The sequence below is a fragment of the Pygocentrus nattereri genome, chromosome 6 (genome assembly GCF_015220715.1).
Source record: "Pygocentrus nattereri isolate fPygNat1 chromosome 6, fPygNat1.pri, whole genome shotgun sequence".
NCBI classification, from domain to species: domain Eukaryota; kingdom Metazoa; phylum Chordata; class Actinopteri; order Characiformes; family Serrasalmidae; genus Pygocentrus; species Pygocentrus nattereri.
In genome coordinates, this window is record NC_051216.1 from 32,098,459 (window position 1) to 32,120,847 (window position 22,389).

At 38.4% G+C, this 22,389-nt stretch overlaps 1 protein-coding gene across 8 annotated transcripts in view; it reads left to right on the forward strand.

Moving 5' to 3' along the window:
• kdm6a (lysine (K)-specific demethylase 6A) overlaps positions 1-22,389 on the forward strand; it is a 75,630-nt gene that overhangs the window by 40,173 nt on the left and 13,068 nt on the right. For 7 of the 8 annotated variants that reach the window (XM_037539646.1, XM_017695231.2, XM_017695232.2 and 4 more), the window contains 13 exons: positions 672-726; positions 1,206-1,240; positions 3,081-3,174; positions 5,407-5,533; positions 6,235-6,333; positions 9,227-9,446; positions 9,829-9,963; positions 11,908-12,048; positions 12,162-12,239; positions 12,345-12,449; positions 14,651-15,049; positions 16,890-17,662; positions 20,859-20,988. In XM_037539646.1, the coding sequence (XP_037395543.1) occupies positions 672-726; positions 1,206-1,240; positions 3,081-3,174; positions 5,407-5,533; positions 6,235-6,333; positions 9,227-9,446; positions 9,829-9,963; positions 11,908-12,048; positions 12,162-12,239; positions 12,345-12,449; positions 14,651-15,049; positions 16,890-17,662; positions 20,859-20,988 (2,391 nt within the window). The remainder of the gene's footprint in view (positions 1-671; positions 727-1,205; positions 1,241-3,080; positions 3,175-5,406; positions 5,534-6,234; positions 6,334-9,226; positions 9,447-9,828; positions 9,964-11,907; positions 12,049-12,161; positions 12,240-12,344; positions 12,450-14,650; positions 15,050-16,889; positions 17,663-20,858; positions 20,989-22,389) is intronic. The other variant, XM_017695233.2, reaches the window with a different exon arrangement.

Sequence of the window (22,389 nt, forward strand, 5' to 3'; positions counted from 1 at the left end):
AAAACCTATTTAGGGTACACAATTGGACCTTAAAACCGCTGTTGTACGTTTGGGGGCACATTTACATTGTTGTATGTACATGCATAGAACCTTTATTTCTAACAGTGTATTATTTCTCTACAGCTGTGCAGTGTTTTCATCATCAGATATTTTTTTCAATTTTGTGCATCATTTTTTGCACATGCCTAATATGAAAGGATGCTGATAAAGCCTGAAGACTCCAGGGAAGCCTACTGACACTGTCCTATTTATAGTTTGATGGTGGCTCTATGCTTATAAACAGGTTGTAAGCTGGTTTCCTCTCATGGCTCACAGTGGTACTGATTTAAGGCATTTTTTTCTTCCCGTATTTTGTTGAGTGAAACTGGAGCAGTTTATCTAGCATTTGTTATAAAACCTGTGGTAGCTGTCTGATTGTTGGATTGTTATGGGGATATTATGTGCTACTGGTCAGAGCATCAGAGTTTCATCGAATCAGTGTACTCTGCTGTTCAAATATTTTTGTACATTGTGAATTTAAGAGAACGTGTCCAGATCTTGATTGGTCAGTATCAAGTGAGTACAAACTTGGACACTGCAAATGCTTCATACATGCTGTGTAAAATGAGCCCCTGAAGTGCTGAGAATCAATCAAAAGTAGCTTTGATCAAATCTCTTCTTTCTTTCTGCAGCACTTTCAGCTGGCTTTGATTGACTCAACACCCTGCACTTTGTCCAAAGCTGAAAGTAAGTACAATGAGCACAACACAGTTCATCATCATGTTTCTAATCCAGTTCTTGAAGCAGGTTTATTCAGGAACTGTGATCGTCAGTGGTCTCGGTTAGAGAAGGCTTTCTGTTACAGAGAGCTAAAAAGGCACTGGGCAGTTTTTACTGGATATTTCTGTAATTCCATTTTTCTCCCCATTGCCATTTCTACACTCCTTGAGACTGCAGTTGCCACGGAAACTGCATTACAGGATTCTGCCTTGTGCAGTTTTCCTCACCGGTGGTAATGATAGGCTGGAAGTGCACACAGGGCACACTAACCTCCTCTTTTTCTTCTATGCATTCTGCTCGCTACTGGCAAAAGAATCACTGGTCTGGAGAAAGAACAGTTGAGCTGGCAACTTGTATTCTTATCTTGGCTTTTGCTGTTTATATTACTATAATGTTAATATTATTTCAGTAATATATTCTTTTTTTTTTCTTTTTTCTTTATGCAGTTCAGTTCCACATTGCTCATTTATATGAGATTCAGGTGAGTGCTTTTCTTTTTACATAAAGTGTATTTTCATTTCATTCTTTAGTGTGCAAACGCTCACTGATATAAGTATTTGAGGATGTAGGGTCCATTTTTGTGGAGTGTTTTTTTCCATATCTTTTTACATTGGTGTGAAGGGAATTGCAATTTTTCAAAATTTCTGTAAGTTCTGAGTAATTGGTAAACAGGTGTGTTCAAAGCGATTGAAATGCTCCATTCCAGAGAAACATAATGAGTCAGAATTGTTTACAGTAATGATGGTGCCAGGAGCCAGCTGCCTGAACAGTTCAATTCTTCTAAAAGCTGCTTCACAAAGTTTTTAACATACAGTACTGTGCTCAAGACTGAGTGCATTGTTCCAAACCATCTGTCTTACAACTAAATGTGTTTTTTCCTTGTAAAATTACTGTACATCATTAGAATAAACACATGGGAAAAAATTTTAAGGTCACATGAAATGAAAAGGTAACAAGAAATGTTTTGTTTTGAAGTAGTTAATATCTTGTGAGGTAGCTTGAAGTGCAAAGTTTGGTTCCAGCTGTCTCCTGAACTCTTCCAGCCATTATGTAGTTTGTAAAATTCCATCACCGGCTTGTTTTAACATAATGAACCATTTATTAGCCAAACCAGGTACTGGGTGATACAAGTAATATTAGGCTTCCATTAGGAGAGAATTGTAAATGGTTACATAAATATATTGTCCTATGTAAAAATCACTACTGCCTGTACTAATGTTAATTGTATTTATTCTAATATAATTTATTTTCTTCTAAAGAAACCAGTACTTACTGACCCGATAAATTGCTTTTTAGTTTTCTCAGGTGCCTTTAAACTTTTGCACAGTACTGCATATTTTTTAAATCAGTGGCAAAAAGGTACTTGCAGTTGAAATAGCAATAAAAAAATTCTTTCTAATTTGCCTTTTTTGTTTGTTTGTTTTTTAACAACTTGTAAAAACCCAGGAGAAAATACATTTTGAATGTAAATAAAATGGTTGTGTGTTGTAGACATGAAACTCCACCACTAATGTATAGAAATTGTTTCACCATTTTTTCACATTAGACCACTCTGGACAACCTTGTTTTATGTTGTTATTGATGTCAATGATTAAATTACTTAGAAAATTGGAGGAGTTCACATTTAAAGGTGTAGAACTTCTCCTTGCCTGCCTGGATGAGGCATGAGCGCACCACCCTGATTACCTTTGAACCAACCTTTCTGTGCTGACTTGCCAATGAACAGCAATTACCCAGACAGTTACTTGAGCACTTTATCATAAATTGAAAGAAGATTTAAAGTTTTTATGCCCAAAACAAGACAGAATTTTTTCTCATTCCACTGCTAAATATTTGGCCTGAAGTTCCTGTATTTACTCTCAAGTGTGATTGTTGTCTGACACACAGGAAGTATAAGGATGAGCGAGTCTCTTTCATCTGTGTTAGCTGTGGCATGCTAGCAACTATTGTTTGCCTTTATGTCAGCTAGGCCTTGGTGAGCACTGAGCTGTAGACGCTGCAGGCTCGCTCAAAGTCTCAAGGTCACCATAGAAAACACACACTTCTCATGTTTCATGGGTGTGTGAAGCGCACTCTTCAACTGGCTGGCTTGTTGAGTCTAGTCTGTCTCGTCCTGTCCTAGACTGACCCTCCCCCAGTGTCTGTATTTGTGCTATCACTCTCTGTCTGGCCTGACTAGTTAAGTCTTCTCCTAGACAGCACTTTTAAAGGCTGGTCATTGTGGTCAGTCTGAGGGAGCTCTTTTGTGTCCACCCTTAGGGGCCATAAAAATGCTGACCCTTCTGTCTGCTAAACGTCCTCTCTTCTTGCTCTGTCTGCAGAAGAAGTACCGTGCAGCAAAGGAAGCCTACGAAAGCCTGTTACAAACGGAGAATCTTCCAACGCAGGTGAAGGCAACTACCCTCCAACAACTGGGTAAGAATTCCACACTTTCATTTTCCTATTTTACGGTTTACAACCTCACAGTATCCAATCATTAGTTGTTCAGGCGTCATGATGTATGTATTATGTATTATATATTAAATATGATAGATTTGTCTGATGAGGATTATATGATGCTGCTTGAATTGAATGCAGTTCAGTTTTATGCTACACAGAATACCGTAACAGATATAGACTGACTATAGATTGGAAACACACTGATATTGAAAAAAAAAAGACACCCTGTATCCTCTTCATGTGTATTTAAATATGTCTTATAAGAAAAATTAGTTTGTAGAACTTTGTAAAAGTTTGTTTAATTTATGCTGAGGTCACTGGCATGCTTTGGCTATTGGACAAAACAATAAAAGCAAAATGAGTTCACTTTTTTTTAATTCTGTTTTGAAAATACAGTCTAATATTTCAGTCTAAAAACAATGCGATTTGTGAATTCTTTAAGATGTCTAAAGGTTTTTAAATTTTCTGAGGTTGAACGAGTCATTGTTTACATTGAACTCATTCAGAGTCGTCAGTCAACCATAAATATCTGGCCAATAACGATCCTATGGTCAGCAACTGACCATTGATAAAAGGCTAGAGGATGCAGGTCTGATAAACACTGAGAAGTGATGTCATGCATGCATCTCAAAGCATATATTAATGTTTGATATTCAGTCAATCGCTATGAATAAACAAGACAGTTGTATGCAAAGGTTTAAGTGACCCTTAGTTAGATTGCATGTTTTTTTTTTGTTTTTTTTTTCCCCCTCAGGTAAAAAGTATTCAGCACATCCATGTTTGCTGATTTTAACATATTGTGAGATGAAAACATAAAATGTGGTGTAACTTTTGCACTGGCCACATATCTTTGTGTTTTCATTTTTTACTAATATGTTAAACTCAGCAGCAAAGTAGAAGTTTTATTTGCAGGAAAAAAAACATGCAAGTATGTTTCATATAAACTTATTTTTCCTTGGAAACAAAATGTTGTTTTTTGGGGTCTAGTCTTTTGCATATGACGGTGTTTGAGTTTGATTTGGTTCTGTAGAAACGGCATTATTTTTATATTTATTAAGGTATTAAAATAAGTGTTGAGTTTCATTGTTAAAGTTGCCCAGCAACTGAACATGAATATGTATCAAATGGAATTCATGTAGTCACATCCCTACTTTTTAGTGCATTTCCATTGTTTGGCTACTTTGCAAAATTGTTTCCTTGATATGATCCCAGAGGATTTGGAAACTGTAATGGTGCTCAGTTTGTTACCATAGGAGAGCTCTCTTGTGAGACACAAGCAAAACAAATGCTTGAGTATTTACTGATTGTTTTCTGATGTCGCACATTGTGATTGAAAGCATATTTTCTTTATCTTTACTTCCTTGATGTGGTCAGTGGACAGACCTAGGTCCATGGTTTTCAGACTGTTGGGCATTTGTGCCTTTTTTTCTGAAAGAGTTTTAAAATCTTCTCTTTTCGCTGTTGCCTCCAATTAAATTTCCCTCACCTTGCTCCGAGTGTCCCTGCTGACTAAGGTTTGCATGTGTATCTAGTGCAACAGCTTTAAATGACCTTAGCCTAGTCGCTCGACTAACCATACAAAAACTCATTTGGCATGCCTTTTGCACCCACCCCCCTCTTTTCTCAAGTTTCTTTCCAATCTCTCTTGACAGTCTAGAGTTTTTAAGAGAGGGGGGCCTGTCATAAAACCATTTCCACGTTGCTCTGAAATTGTCGACACTGGTGTCGTTACCATGGTGACTGGTCCTGGCGCAGGCGCTTGCCACAGGTGTTAAAAGCTCAGCTGGGATCATTGCCTGGGAGAGGCTAGGCATGCTGGGAGGAGGCACTTTGTCTACACACACACACACACAGACACACACACTCTTGCATCCCTTAACAACCTCTGTCTGGCTGCCTGAGTGTATGGCAGAGAGGGGCTGTTTGGGTAGGGTGGTCTCTGAAGGGATCTTTTGAAGCTGTTAGTTGTAGTAAGAGACCCCCCCCCCACCCTTCTCTTCCCTCCGTCTCCTGTTTCCTCCCTATGGACAAAGGCGGTGAGAAGATAAGCCATTTGCTCCATTTTAAATTTAAGATGGCAGAATTTGTGGGGAGGTTTGCTCAGTCGTGGAGGGATGGTGTGTAGTCATTTGTTCTTTTTTCCTCAAGATGGTTATAGTAAAAGTGTGATAACTGTTCTGATTCTCATGCTTGCTGCTGCTACTACAGGCTGGATGCATCACACAGTAGAGCAGCTAGGAGATAAAGCCAACAAGGACAGCTATGCTATTCAGTGTCTGCAGAAGTCTCTGGAAGCAGACCCCAACTCTGGACAATCTTGGTACTTTCTGGGCAGGTACATGAAATCCATCATTTAATTATGCTATTTTCTGATTTTATTTATTGATACATTTACTTTAAGCTCTGATGTCTTACAGGAATGAGCTTTTTATATTTGAGGTGCATCAGGAATGAAATATGTTTGTATCATGTAGGATTTTTAAGAGGATATTATGGTGTGTCTACATTTTCTGTGTTTGTCTAACTAGTAGATTTTACGTTTCCCTTGAAGAAATGGGTTATATTTATGAGTTAAGATACTGGCTATAAAGAAACTTTATTTTATTTATTTATTTATTTTTAAGCTCTGAACAGTTGGTGTGTTGGCCACCAGTCTGGCTATCACAGTCTCAGGAGAGGTGCCTGGCATTCTGGCCTCTAAGAAGCCTATATGTGTCAGAAGCAAATGTCACTTACTGATCACATCATAAATTGCTAGCTAGATTAGCTTGAGAAAAAGGACAGTTTGAAATTTTGTGAACGAACCTTGAATAAATCCAAATATCAAATTTTATTTGATTATTAAATCAGATAATGTGTGATTGTTGAGTGTTTGAGTCATATTCATTTTTCTTCTTAGGAAGATTTTTCTGTTTAGTAATACCATAACTACTAAATCTTGTCATTCCAGTATTGATGAAATGAGAAAATACACCCTCATCCCCAGAGCATATCATATCACTGCTTACATGCTTATGATCTTCCCCTCTTGTACAGGTGCTACTCCAGTATTGGAAAGGTCCAGGATGCGTTCATCTCATACCGGCAATCTATTGATAAGTCAGAGGCCAGTGCTGATACATGGTGTTCAATAGGGTAAGTACCATAAGGTTTCTTACTTGTACTTACTGATCAGCTTGGCGGTCAGAGTCATAAACAGTGTGCGTTGTGGATGTGCCGCCTCCAGCAACTGCTTTGTTTACCGTCATAGTGTTGTGGACATTGTATGGAAAACTGCTACTTGTTCTGACTGATTTGATGCATCAGGTTTTCTCATAAAGGTGCTGCCGTCACATGTGTCTTGGTAGTCCTGCAGGGCCAGATGAGATTTTGAAATGGGAATACATCTGGGGACAATTTGTTAAACTTTTGGTGCAGGGTAGCTTTGAAACTATGCTGTTTTAACTTACAATCGATAACACACACGTAACATGCTAGCTAGTGCTGTTTTTCAATAGGTCACATTTAATTTACAGCATGTAATTTGTTCTCCTCACACATAACACTCTTCTGTAAGCTTAAAGTTGTAATAGGTGATTTTGTGGAAACCGACAGATGGATGAGCACAGCTTATCTAGCTTACGTCTACTGCTTAGCTAACATTATCGTTGGACTAGTACATAATGTAGCTACATAAGTCGCTGGGTACAAGTGGCTACATAATTCAGGAAAATAACACATTCCCCAAAAAACAAAACAACCCAGATAATTACATGTCCAACCGAAAAACAGGAAGCTCCCTCAGGATTTTCAGCTCCTGAACTCCCTCAGGATTTTCTGCCAATGGAAAGCCTATACCTGTGTTAATTCTAGTTTGACTTCTTACTTCGTCCTTTTTCCTTTAGCAGTGTAACCTGTTGTAGGTACCTGTGTAACTTTGTGTGTCATTCTTATCAACCTAGTTCTCTGAACTTTTCAGTTGGCTCTGTGTGTATGGTGTGTTCAAATTTTTTTTCTCACAGCATTAGATTTATTGATTTGCTATCGGGATGTGAAGAATATTTTTAAATGTTTCTAAAGTAAATCATATATTCCCCCTTTAACTGAAGGTTTTTGAGGGGGGGCTTTTTAGCCTGTACTCAATGGGCTAACAGCAGGCTTGTTGTCTGTCAGACGATGTTGAGAGCACCATCACCTCTTACTTTGCATACAGCCTTCATTAAGTGTTGGATTTGTTTAGAAAGTTCATAAACATCTTGTTCCTGCTCTAGTAAATCTACAATCCCACCCACATTTAGCTCATAACCCACTTGTTATGAGATTATATCTGGCCCTGCAAGACTAGAGTCTTGGCAGATGTGCCAACTTATAGAGGGCTGTTGATCACTCTCGGGCAAAAGTGAAATGAGATGTGAAAATTTTAAACTGATGTGAATTTTTTCTTTTTTTCTACTTCGTCTTCTTCTTCCCCAAACAAGTATTGAATCTAGTTACTTCGTCAACTAGTCATCTAGTTACTTATTCAAGACTATCTGGCTGGCTATCTAGCTTGTCACACTTCTAACACAATACAGAAGTGTTCTTGTTAGCTTAGTGAAAATTATTGCTTCACAAGTGAGCTTTACCCTGTGCAAGCAGCATTTCATTTGAGCATAGACCTTCCTTGAAAATGTAGCCCTACAATACTGACTGAATCTGTCTAGCATTAAAAACTATCATTTTTTCATTTTGAATAATTTTAAATTGAGTCAGGGCTGATGAAACATCACACTGATAGTGTCTGTCATAGTGAGGCTGAATTGTCAGGATGTCAGATTGCTGTGCTGAATGAATGAGTTGTTACTCCATCTTCCTACAGAAGGTAAACTGGACAGATATAGAGGATGAAGCAGACATTGTCTATGGTACAATACAGATGCAACAGAAACACTGGTGTAGGGATGTGAATTTTGACAAGTGACAGTTGCTTATCAGTCAGAAGAACAAGTTGCCAGTGAATCGTTAATCAGCAAATGTAAAATCAAGAGTGCAACCCATCAGAATATCACTTCTAAAATGAATAGTTCTGGTTCTGAAATCGTATTGGCTGAGCCATTTTTGACATCATTGTAAAATTCTTAATGTGCTCACGCTTAAAAGCATACATCAGCTCAATTCTGTAGTAAAGCACAGAGATATTAAAATGTTCCCCGTGGAACATAGTACTGATAGATCGAGCTAGACCTTAGCATGTATATGATATATGATGTAAACCGCCTGAAAAGGCGTTAAACATACCCTGTATAAGAACCTGTTTTTGTTTAGACAGAAAGGATGACAACTAGGCTGTAATGTGTTCATGGTCAAAATTAAGACATTGTACATGACTGACATGCAATAATGGGCTACTGAAAATTACACATTTTCATTCATCATCAGTAATCAGTACATAAACACAGACCTCCATGTTTCATTAAAAAAAAAAGTGCAGTTAGTTCTGTTTTAGTGCAGTGCAGTATGTAAAATGTGGAATAAAAATCATTTGTACTTAGTTTTTTTTTTTTTTTTTTTTTTTTTTTTTTTAATGTGGTGGTATTTTATGGATATATATGTGGATATATTTTTGCAACGTCACTCACCACCGCTTGTCTCTGAGATTTCTTCATACAGTCTGTGCATCATGCTTTCTCTCAGAGAACCTAGAAGAAATAGCTGGCTGCCTTTTTTGCTTTTAATATCGTACATCGTATTACCAATTGTCTTCTTGAGAAGACCTGTCACATCGCACTGTTTGTCACTACATGCTTATGCTTCAGTTTTAGTAGGCCTGTCTAGCAGAGCCTATTGCATGCTTGTGTACGATTCAAAAACGTTCCTCAATCTGAACGATAAACTTGCAGTGTCAAATAGGAACTGTTGCTTATTTCTTTGGTAGCGACTAGTTGAGATAATGGATTCAGGGTCCGTCTTTGAGATTCTGTTCCTTTGTACCTTTCCTTTAGTGTCTCTAGTTGCTCTTTTTGGTAAACTGTACCTTAACTCTAGCTCCTCATCACGCTCTCGTCCTCAGAGTGTTGTATCAGCAGCAAAACCAGCCAATGGATGCACTTCAGGCCTATATATGTGCAGTACAGCTGGACCACAGCCATGCAGCCGCCTGGATGGACCTGGGCACGCTGTATGAATCTTGCAACCAGCCACAGGATGCCATCAAATGCTACATTAACGCCACCTGCAGCAAGTCCTGCACCAACATCACTGCCCTCACTGCTCGTATTAAGTGTCTACAGGTAGTAACCAGTCAATACACTGTACTGATATTATTGTCTTGACATTCCATTTTACATATGACCAGTTTCTGTGCAGATCATCTTTTGTTATATTGTGTTCCCAGTTTTTACACCGATTGTATTTTTTAAATTTATTTATTTATTGTTTAAATATAATTAGCATGATGCCATAGCTTTGTTTTTGTTAATTGTCAGCACTCAGTGATCATTTCCATCGGTATTCAGATGCTTATATCCATTACATTGCCTGAAGTATTTCAGCTTGAATTATAAATCTAGATGTATTCCATTTAAAATAATGTGCCTTATGTCTTAGCAAGTTTCAACCTAGATAACCAACCATTTATACGTCCAATTTTGATTTGTACACAATCTTTTCTAGGCTCAGTTGTGTAATCTACAACAAGGTAGTCTACCGAGTAAAAGTAAAATACTTCCTAGTATTGAGGAGGCGTGGAGCCTACCAATCCCAGCAGAGCTTACCTCCAGACAGGGAGCCCTGAACACAGCACAGCAGGTGAGCCCAGCTAAGCTAGACTGTTCTGTAGACACACATCCGCTCTATACCCTCTACAATTCATGCTAACACGGATGCCCTGGTAATGGGGACTTCAGGTTTTTTTTTTTTTTTTTTTTTTTTTTTTTTTTTTTTTTTTGCTGCTCTGAATGAGTAGGTGTTTCTATCAGAGCTGATTATTGATGTATTTGTAACCACTCCTCAATTTTAAAGGTTTTTAGTATATAATAATTGCAATAATCATTTGACCATAAAACTCATCAGCACTACACTTCAGCTGTTTATTTCTACAGCATAAGGGGTCATTAACTGCGACCCTATCTGGATTAAGTGGTTAATGGTGATGAATGAGGGGACATTCACATCACGGTTTTTGAAACTCTCTGAAGCACGTTTCTTTTTGTTAGGGTCTGTGGAGCAACATGCACAGTGACTGTAGAGCACAGTGTGTGCCATGTTTTTAAACTCTGCGTTTAAATTTTTGTGATGAGTGGTCACAAATGCGTGCTATAGGCTTACCAGTCAATATTGAGGACACCTTCTCTTTAGTCATTCTTCCAACATGGAGGAATTACCACAGGTTACTTTTGGCTGTTTTCAGACAGCTGAAGCTCTACCGTGCTCGATTCAAAGATTACCACAGTCTAAATCTAGAAGAAAAAGTTTGAATTTTGTATAGTACTGTACTTTACAGACCACTCATCATTTTTTTCCCCCCAGTTTAACAGCCGTTGAGTACAAGTTATTAATTTTTCAACATCAGGGAAGAAAGACAAAAACGTATGTGACAAAAAAAAAAAAAGAAACCTCAGCAACTAATATTTTTTTCAGTTTTTACTATGTCCAACCCTGCAGGTATATTTTTCCACACGTCAAAGTTCAGTCAGACTCTAGGGTGGTCAGTCTGTTATTCTGAGGACAAAGCAGCTTTTTTTTGGTCTTGATAGCAGTCTTGACAGCTGCACGCCTTTTCAGACCCATAGCACCAAGTTGTCTTCTCCCAGTGGAAGGATGGACAGAAACACCTGTGGATTTATTTAGATCTGAAGCAAGAGTGGAGCTTGATTTTCTACCATCTCTCAAAGATGAAGCTACTGTTAGTTTGATGGTAAAAAGAACAACTTGGACTTTTTGGTCATTTTGACTAGAAATTGAATGAAGTGTCGTCTCTGACTTTTGCGCAGTACTGTTCTTGTCAGTTTTGACGTGTTTGTTGCTCGTCTCGTGTTTACCTGCTTATCAAAGGGTTTGCATTAACTGACCCCTGAGAACCACATGTTGCATCTTTTTAAACATTAGCCACTGCGCGCCTTGCATTAAAAAAAAAAAAAAAACTGCCTTCTGAACATTCATGTTACTGTTCAATGTAAACAAAAGAGCAAAATGATTGCATACAGAACAGGGTCAGTGGTGGTGGGGATGTTTCATCATGTGTAGAGAATATGCTTAGAGGACTGTTGGTCTGGAATGAATCAAACTTTCCCTGTTCTCGTTAACTTTTTTTCTTGGGCAACTGTTTGACATTGAAGCATCAATACGAATGTTTCATTGTCAAATGGTGTTGATACACCATTTGTTGTTCATATCATCCCATTACTTCTGCCAAGAAAAAAAAACTTGAACACAGTACAAAGTTTGGAAAGTTTATGAAAATAGAATAAATTGGAAATATCCTTTTTGTGGGGTTTTTTTTTTTTGAAAAGTTAAACAGGCAACTGGAGTTTTTAAAACCTTTGGATGTTGTGATCTGATCAGAGTTTGTAGATTGCAAGCCAATGCGTCTTAGCTAGCATTGTTAGTCTTCCAAAATTAATGTTAATTGGGTGGTGAAGAATTTAGGATGGCTCTGGAGTTCCATGCACATATCAAGCATTTGCATGTATGTTGAGGTGCTTGTTACTATACGAACATCTCCCAGCTGCTGTTTTACTCTGTTACTCGTAGCAAGCATGTAAAGCTGATCAGCGTAGCGAAGGCCAGGGTCAGCTCCCCAGTCAGTCTCTGCCTCCACACACGCTTTCCTCTAGCCAGGGGGACAACCACTCCAGCCCTGCCAAAAGAAAGAGGACCACCAGCCCATCCAAGGTACAGAGTAAAGTCTTATCATAGTAGTTTAAGCTAGTAGTTTATTATTGCTACAAGGAATATTTTACATGAGGTGTTACAATGACTTTCCCCTTTTCTGCAAACATGGGCAGAACTCATCAGAGTCTTGGACAAACAGCACAGTCCAACACCAAATCCCCAGCTGGTACTTAACTCCGCAGAAGCTTCAGGTTTGTAAACTTGCTTGCCTCTTCTTATTCTTTTAGGTTGTGTGTAGGGAGCAGATTTGAATGTACAGGTTATTTATTTATTTATTTATTTTTTTGTTCTCACAGCTGTTGGAAAAGTTGAGGGCCAACAAGGCAAGTCTGAAGCCAGTTGAGCTGCAAATGTTGGACCAGTTGGAAAAGCAGCTTGCAGTTATGCAGCAGCATCAGCAGGTATGAAGCCAGTGACATACAATGCATGAAGTAACACATTTTGAAATGCGTTGAATGCGTTTTCCCTTGAGGATTTATTGAGGGACCCATGTCATGGAAAAACTCATTTTACTTGGATATTTAAAATAAATTTGATGCATGTATACACTGTTAGGGTTTGAAAGTGTACCATACACACTCCACTCCATACAGCCCATATAGTGAAGCTGCAAAAACCCATTTTGAATTTGTTTGCGATATCACCTAAAAACCGTGCATTTGCAGCCATCTATTTGGCCTATGGCAGTTTAGCCCCACTCATTCAAATTAAAGTTATAAGGAGTTCTTCCTCCTGGGCTACATTTTGAGTCAAGGGCAGTCAACCAGAGCAGAAGTCAGTTAAATTGGTCAGCCTAAAGGCATAGTAACAAAATTTTTAATTCCAAAGAAAATGGTCATGTGAAAAATGAATAATGACCATCTGTGTTGCATAAACACTCACTGATTTGTGGATCTCAGGGGGAAAAAGTGAAAAAAGTAACTTTTAAGGACAGTACTGTGCAGATACTGTGCAAACTTTAAATGTGACAACACCTGTTGTAAAAAGCACTATATAAATAAACTTTGCTTGCTTACTTTAAATAAAAATCGAATGTAATAATATGCAAGTCAGATAAACCCTATATTTAATAGAAAGTAGTACAAAGACAGCATATTAATTGTTGAAACTGAGGAAAGTTTTTTTTTTTTTTTTTTTTTTTTTTTTTTTTTTTTTTTTTTTTTTATAAATATGTGTCCATTTTGAGTGTGATGTCTGCAACACTTTTCAAAACAGTTGTCACAGGGGCATGTTTACCACTGTGTTTTCATCACCATTCTTTTAACAACACTCTAAGTTTGGAAACTTAGGAGACCAATTGCTGTGGAAAATAAAATGTTTTCCAACTCTTGTTTAACATTATATTTCAGCAGCTTGATAGTTCGGGGTCTTCTTTGTCATGTGTTTTTTTTTTTTTTTTTTTTTTTTTCTTTTCATAATGCGGCGAATGTCTACAATGGCTGACAGGACTGGACTGCAGGCAGGCCAGTTTAGAACCCAGACTGTGGAGCCATGCGGTTGCAGTACATGCAGAATGCGGTTTTACATTGAAATAAGCAAGGACGTTCCTAAAAAAGCACTCACCTAGATGGTGACATATGTTGCCAAAACCTATACATATATTGTTCAACGCTAAGCGTGCCTTCACAGATATGTAGGTCAGCCCTGCCATGAGCACTAATGCATGCCCATACCGTCATGGATGCTGGCTGCTGGCTGCTGAACTGTACCCTGATAACACGATGGGTGGTAGTCCAGAGGACCCAGTGTTGTTGATTTAAAAAAAAAAAAAAATAGAAGTAAGAAGAAATTAAAAGGATTAAATCATTTTCATCCACAGAACCACTTCGCCTCAATCCATCTTATGAGCTTGGGCCCAGAGAAGGCTGCGGCGTTTCTGGATCCAGTTTATATAGGTTCTTAACTTTAACTTGTATTTGCGGATACAGAGATGAACTGCATTCACTGACATGGTTTTTGCAAATATTCCTGAACCTGTACAGTGATTTTCACTGCAGAATCATGTCTGTTTCTGATGCAGTGCTGCCTGAGGGTCTAAAGATCATAGCCAGTCAGTATTGGTTTTCAGTCTTCTTCCGTACATACAGAGGTTTCACTGAATTTTCGGAAACTTTTAATATTTTGTACCGCGGATGATGAAACCCTGAAACTTTGATATTTTGCGATGAGAAACGTTACTCACGACTTGTTGCACTATTGCCCGCACAGTCTTTCACAGAGTGGTGAACCCCTCCGTATCTTTATTTCTGAAACACTCAGCCTCTCCGAGATGCTCTTTTTTAATACCCAATCATGTTACTGACCTGTTGCCACCTACAGACCAGGTGTTTTTTAGCATTACACAACTTTATCCATGTTTTGTTGCCCTGTTTTTCCAAAAAACATAAAAATTCTGTTTCAACATTAGCTATTTTTTTAAGTTTAAAAGATATACTGTTTCAATTAAGAATGGTCTTTAAATGATTTGCATGTCATTGTGTTCTGTTTTTACTGACCTTTTGCACGTCTCAAGTTTTTTGGAAATTGGGTTGTAAAAAAAAAATGTATTTAGCCATTTTATTGTTGCAGCAAGTGAGAAAAATATGGCTTCTCTTTTGAACAGATGAGACTGAATGCTGTTGGCGAATCGCGACCCACCTTATCCAATGGCCCTGTAGCTGACCCCTCACTGCCAGATTCAAACTCTCTCTCTTCACCACAACACCCACACATTGCTCTCTCCAGTACACCCGCAACATCTCAGCCCTCTATTCATTCCCCCTGCCCTCTTCAACCAATGGCCAATGGACCTGTCGCTGCGAGCCCCTCCCCCTGCAGCACTGCTGGAGCCCTGGGTCACACAGAAAGACACTCTGTGGGCAATAATCATATACCAGGACAGGGGAGCAATGGAAATGTGCCTTACCTAGAGCAAAATGCACTACCTCATAAATGCACAACCCCCACCAGCAGCAGCAGCAAAATGAACGACCTGTTGTGGAAAAGCCAACACTCCTCTCAGGTGAGTTAATACAGAAGCATTTTTCTACTGGTGTAGTAATGTTGATATCAGGCTGATACCAGCAGAAAACATTGGATCAAATAGCATCTAAAGTGAAGGCAATTCTGGCAATGAACCAGAATACTTGGTTTCAGTTTCACAAGCACAACAAATACTGCAACAACCTTAACTATAAAGACTTTAAAACCTGTGTCCGCTCACCACAGTCATGTTTGTTTTGTATTTTAACAAAGTTAAAAGTGTATACAGACAAGGAAAGACAACACAGAAACCTAAACATATTGAAGCCAAAAACCTGTTTCCATGGTGTTATGCCAGTTGTAGTGATAACAGTAATGACAGTGGACCATGGTTTATGGTCCATTTATGTCTTACTCTTGATTCACAGAGTTAGATCTTGACTGTTATAAAGCCCGTTTCAGCCCTTTCTGCCTTGATGCCAACAACCTTTAATCTATGGGATGTAATCATGCGGACAACAGACTGAAGGTTTGAGGCAATGATGAACAGAAACAGTAGCTGTTTAGTAGCGTAGGTAGTGATTTGGATAGCAGTGACCACACTTTCTGAGAACAATTCAAATTGCATTATTGTGATCAATCTGGGTAAAGGCCTGCCTGTGGCTGTGTCCCTGGTAGTGGGTGGCCAGTAATTTGTATCATGGTATGATTTAAGGTTTCTAGCTGTATATATTATGGTTTAGAGTATTCATGGGTATATATTTTTTTAAAATAAAGCCGTTATAGATGCTAAACCTAAGTCATTTGTCTGGAATTCAGTAAATATTTGTCATTCATGCTCTCTGCATTAGCTGAAACTGTGGATCCTCTCGGCCTAGCAAGGACCAGGAGGCCACGGCATCGCCTGATGCAGCTGGCTGAGCGAGGGGTGCTGTAGGTGGTGTGCACAGAAAGCTGGCTAGTCCTACATGATAGACTAAAGGCTAACAGCTAACCTCAAGAGACTGCAGCCCTGTTTCAAGCCCTGTTTATGTATAACAGATGAAGTAGTTTAAAGCCCAGAAAATAAAAACTTATGGTTTTGAAATGTTGAGCATTTTAAACTAGTTTACTGCGATGGCTTATAAAGAGCTTTGTCTGCTGTTATTTTTGGGTTTGACGAGGGAAATGTGTCGGTTCCCAAAGATTTTTGGGCAAGTACTACTGCTGTAGTTGACACTGGTGTTCGCTCGATCATCTAACAACTTTCACTCGAGCTAATGCAGTAATAGAACAGCCCTTGAGATGGCACTGGGGAAATTATGAGGCCAAGTGCAAAAGGCCTTGTTAAAACCAGTGTTGAAACTTTTTCTTTCTACTCTCTTTTTCCCCGGGAGTAGTCGGGAGTCCAAGAGAGCACAGATGGCCTCGCTCTCTCTGGGTGGGTAGGATGGGAAACGACTAAATTGGGGAGAAAATCGGGTAATAAAAAAAAAAAAAACTCCTTAAGAACAATTTTAACAGGTGTCGAATAAACTAGTATTTCCCAGTGCTTCATAAAAGAAGGTGATATAAAACTAGAGATTAATATTGGCCTCAAATCATTAATCCAGTCCAAGAGCTGCATGACTCCAGGATCTGTTTCAGAGACTCCCCTCAGGAAAACTGTACCACTCCATAAAAATCAGAACCAAGCAACAGCTGGTTCTGACACGTGCTGGCACACAATATGCTCTTGCACTGACCTGCCAAGTTAAATTCCTGTGTAATGTGTACATTTGGCAAATAAAGTGATTCTGATTTTTTATTTTTTTTTTTTCTCGCTTTGAACTCTCATTTGAGGATTGAAGACTGCTATTGTGATTTTAATCCAATGCTCATTCCTTTTGTCTTTTTGCCAGGGGCTTAAGAAAAGTCCAGGTTCGCATTTGGCAGGTCCTAATGGAGAACGGCCTGCCTCTTCCACTGGGACTTCTCCACCTGGCCAGGCAGCCAGTATCGACGTTCTAAATCAGCTCGGACAGTCTGGTACAGCAAGTGGCCCGTCAGCACAGGAGGCTCATCTCAATCACCTTCCTTCTCCCCCTCTCCTGCACTCCGCTACCTCAGGTGGACAGCAAGGCACTGCAGCCTTGACCAAAGAGAGCAAGCCTTCAGAAAATGGGCATTCCACATGGACGCCTGACAGCACTGCCACTGCAGGACTGCCTAATCACGTCCATCAGGGCTTGGCAGATGCTGCTGCAGCAGAGCCCCGCTCACCAGGTGTACTTAGTTCAGACAATCCTCAGCTCTCGGCCTTGTTGATGGGAAAAGCCAATAGCAGTGATAATAGTAATGACAGTGGGGTGGTGGCTGCTGGCACAAAGATTAACAACATTCACTTGGCCCTGCACATGGGCTCAAAGACGCAAGAAAACTCTGTGGCCTCCTCACCCTGCTCTGCAATGTCTACAGCCACGCCTTCACCCAAATCCACAGAGCACCATGCCACTCAGAACAGTGTTGGCAGCCTTAACAGCCCCAAACTCAATGGCAAAGGCCTGGAGGATTCCCAAAGCCCCATGAAGGTGGATTCTCCTCTGGTCTGTCATAAACGATCACCCACTTCGCTTGCTCCTTGGTCCTCTGTCTCCATCTACCCCAGCTCCAGCGAGGTGCTTAAAGCCTGCAGGTAGGTTTTCACCTGTTTTGAAAGAAGTGATAGCAGTGCTTTTTGGATCAACCAGAGGTCTGCTTGTTGATTGAATTTTGAATTGTCATTGACTTGTAATTAAAAATAGCAAAGTGTAGTAGAATGGAAAAGTTCTAGTCACAGATTTTCTGTGTTCATTTTTGACTGCATATTTTCTTGCTTAAGTAGTATGCATCTTAAAACATCTATTTGTTAAGCTCACAGATTAAGCACCTTTTAATATTTTAAAGAGTATCACTTTTTTTATTTTTTTTATTTTGGAAATGTGCAATTGGCCAGTGTTCTACAAGTACCCATACCCATATTGTGAAGTAATTTGTCGCAGTAATATTATAATATTGCCCACTCCTAGTAAAGATTGATGTTCTGGTAGATATTTTAAAGCGACATTCTGGCCAGACTGATGAGGTATCTACATATTTTTTTAAACTATATCTGATTTTGCACAAAATGTGTTTTCAAGCTTTCTACCAGTAATGATACCTGTCTGGTGTCTTTCTGCATGTGCATTTACCAGCTAAATGGGAGGGGGGATGCATATCAAACACAAAAGTAGTTTTTGTAGTTTGACAAACATTCCACCCACCTTCAAGATGCATTAAAAGGAGGTTTTCCATGTCCGGCTGTAGTGTCCCTGTAACTGGGCATACACTTCTGTTTGAAAATTTGGAATCAGTTTTCAGAAGCTTGGAATCAGTGCTTCAGATAAATATAGAACATAAATTGAGTATGATAGTGCTGTGCAGTTTTATAGCTTTTGAATAAGTGGTGGAAAAAAATGAGAAGAAATGTAAGATATGTCCAGAATCGTGATGGGGACTGATTTCATAGTGACTGAAAATGCTGTGTAACATCAGAAGCAAATTACACTAAAATTAACATTAGTATTTGTATTGAAAAGTGGTGATCAAATCTTGAGGTAGATAACTTCACCAGTATGTTACTTTATTAATTCTTTTAAATATATAATAAAACATCTAAAAAGGTTTTTGGTGGGTATAACAAAATCGTCCTTGTGAAAGTTATTACTGTACACAAGAATAATGCAGATTATTAAAATAACATTATATATTATTCCATTTTTGGACAGTAGAAATGGTGGCTTAGTTGTCTGACCTTAAGCCTCCTGTAATGCTTCGTAGTTTAACTTGTGGGACTTCTCATTACGAACCTTTAAAACATCAGTGGCTCATAGTTCTGTTTGGGCCCTTATCCTGTGCTTTTCTTGGGCACAGTACAGTCAGATATCGAGTAAGAGATTTGTTGTTTGGCCTGGTTTTCACAGCCTTTATGAGATGAACCTGATTTGTTATTTTGTGACTGAGTGAATGCCTAGTAGTGTTTAAGTGGATATTGCAGTGCATGTCTGCTCATTTTGCAAAATCATAGCATGTTACTGTGAGATTTGCTCTGATAATTCAAATGCTCAAAACAGAAATGTTTTCATCTTTTAAAATGACCTAAAACAGAGATATAAACATATAAAGGAGTGTTGCTGTAAAGACTCCAGTACTCTCTCCCAAAATAAAGCTAGACTTTTGCAAAGCCACTCTCTAAGCACTCATACAGCTTGACTTCTAATTATTTTGAAAAGCCTCGTCTGCTGAACTTTTGACCTTTTGTGTATGTTTTTTCCCCTTTTTCTTCCCCGCCCAAAGTGCACTCACTGAAAGAATGCTATTTGTTTTGACTGGAGTGAAGTTAATGTTGATATAACTAGGAGCTGTCAGAATTCCATGAACCTAATGTCCGCTGAACTTGGTGTTATTGACCTGACGAGGTTCCATTTGTCAGTTATTTAGACTTGACAACACTGAGACTTCACTGGACCCATATGATTTATAAGATCAGTGATTCTTAGTCATAATGCAAGGTTTAGGTTTGTTGGGGATTCACAGTTAATCAGATGGTTACCCCACTGTTGGCCTTTTCAAAATACTGAGTACAGTGTGATTCTGCTTATTTCCTTTTATGCGTTATAGTTCCTGAAACCAGTGGTTGTCTGTCTATTTTGGCTGCATCCTCCTCCATCTCGACTCCAAAACACCATTTTTTTTTTTTTTTTTTTTCTTCTTCTTCGTCATATTTCAGTCTGGGGGGGATATGGTTGTCTTAGTGCCAGTAGATTGGCTTTGCAATGCACATCTGTTGTAAACACGTGCTGCTTAGCTAGTAGGTGGCCGATATGAAGACATTTATTGTTATAGCGATAAATTATTCCACAGTAAGCTTTTCTGAGCACATATGCAGTGCATATTTCTGAGTGCATATCGTTAGTAGTTCAAAAACACTAACTGCATGTTTCATGTGCAATCTAGCCTGTTTAATTGGATGTCAGTGCAGTGTGTGTGAAACACTGAATTAAAATGACATGAATTTTACACTGCTTTTGCACGGTCTGTTCCAACTTATCAAACCTAAGGAAAAAAAGGTCATGATGCATTTGATGAAAATGCCCTGCTGTGTATTTACACCGTTTCCTTCAGCCCTACAAAAAGAAAACATTTCATTCATTTTGAATGAAGTGACTTTAATATGTTACATCATGTAGACGTTTAAAACACAAAAGTTAGCTGCCTGGATCAGAGCTTTATTTTACAATGACGTTGGGATATAATTGGGTTGGAAAATTTCTTCAGAAAAGTCATACTTAAATATACGTGACTGAATTAGCCAAGTGTTTGTTTTTTGTGTGTATAGAAAAAGGTAGACATTGTTTAAAACCCAGGTTTAAAGATAATGCCAATTAAATGTTTTAAAACAAAAGTATGTGCTCATGGTGTTCAAATTTTATAACTTGCATTTCATTTTCGCTACCTTTTTTATTTCACTACCATTTTTGCTTTATACTATGAATCTGATTTTTATTTTTTGTTTATTTATTTTTTTAAGGTCATAATGCTGTCAAAATATCAAACCATAACACCTTTAATTTGCACGCAGGTTACCTATTTTACTGATATTAACTAAAAATGAGCAAAACCACTAATTTAAAAACTAATATTTTTTTTTAAAACTAGCTAAGACCCCTGTTGTTACTGAGCTGGGAATTTAATGAATTGTGACCTGATTTTACTCCAGTGGATAATTTGCATTAGAATAAAAATATTCAAATGGAGTGCACTGTAGTGGAGCACATTGAACATGTAAAAATACCTTTTATCTCCTCATGCAGAAACCTTGGGAAAAATGGAATATCCAGCAACAGCAAGTTGTTGGACAAGTGTCCCCCTCCAAGGGTTCCCCCTTCACCGTTTCCTTCACTACCAAAGGACAAACTCAATCCCCCTACCCCTAGTATTTATGTGAGTATAACATTCTTCATTTACTTCATTTTGTGACATGTAGCTGATGTTGTTTTATTCCACTTTGCGAGGCTTGAACCATGTTTTATTCTTGATTCTCTCGAGGAAAGATCCTTCAAGCCATGTTTTGCCCCTTTCACACTTGCACATTTCTGTGAGAATGTGATGGTAATTAATTGGGTTATGTGTGAATGTGTCAACATCCTGAGAAGATTGATGTGACAGTCAACAGAAAGAGTCCAAGTGCAATTACTGCAGAATTATCAGGAGAGCTTATTTGTGAACAGAAGCCAGTATGTTCCTGGGAAAGTTTCCTGCAATTTCCTCTGTTTAGCAGTTTTCTTTTATCGTTTTCTTTGTTTTCTCAAGCCAGAATTTTACCGAGCCAGACTTTCACTTTCCTCTTCAACTCTGTCACTGTTGACAGAGCTAGCTGGTTTAGTCAGTGTGACATTATGGGAAGCACATGTTGTACAAAATTAAATTAGAATTTGAAATAAAAAAATTATAATTTCTTCTCAATGCCTTTAAAATGCATTATTGTGTGTCTTTTGTGTCCAGCCTAGAAAAGCCATTTGTGCAGAGAACATTGCTACTTGTGTCACAATTCATATTCTATGTGCAAATGTCAATGTGCACATCCTGATAAAATACCATTTTAGACTTCAAGTTTGAATAATCAAACATTCATATCTGGGTTTTGAGGGAATAAATAATACTTGTTGTGTTTAGGGCTGAATGTTTTACAACACTGATGTGTTTAATTCAGTACTGATTTCTTGAACAGTGCCTTTTTCCAAATTGTTTAAAAATGTGAATTAAGAAGAAGAATTGAGTATAAGATGCTGGAACTGGAAGATACTAACCACAACAGCTTATAGCACTGAGATCAATAACATGTATGCTTTTAATGTTAAATCATTTTTAACCACTACGTCATTAACACAGCTTGTCACCAGACTAGTGTTTGGTCTTGTACTTGCGCACCTAAATGACAGTTAAAAAACTTAAAAATATAAAAAATTAACATTAGTGACATTAGTCTGACCTGGTGGATTGTGTTACTGCAGAGTTTAGTGTTTTCTTTGATCTGTTTCAGCTTTAGCTCTATTGAACCTGGTGCATGTGGTATCACACTGAACCAACTGCTTAATACATTATAGGTCATTTTAACAGAAAAGCATTAAGCCTTATTGCAGCCTTAATGGTGATTTTCTCTTTTTTTTATGGAATTGAAAATAAAAGACCTTTAGTCGGGGCTTAGGCCTAATCTGGGTCTGGGAAACTGTCTTAATGGGTTGGTTCTGAAACAGGGAAAACACAGCAGCTCTAAAGGACAGTTTTTCAGTGTTTTCTAAAACCAGTAAGAAGTGGCAGTAAGGTAAGGGGTGGAGACAATTG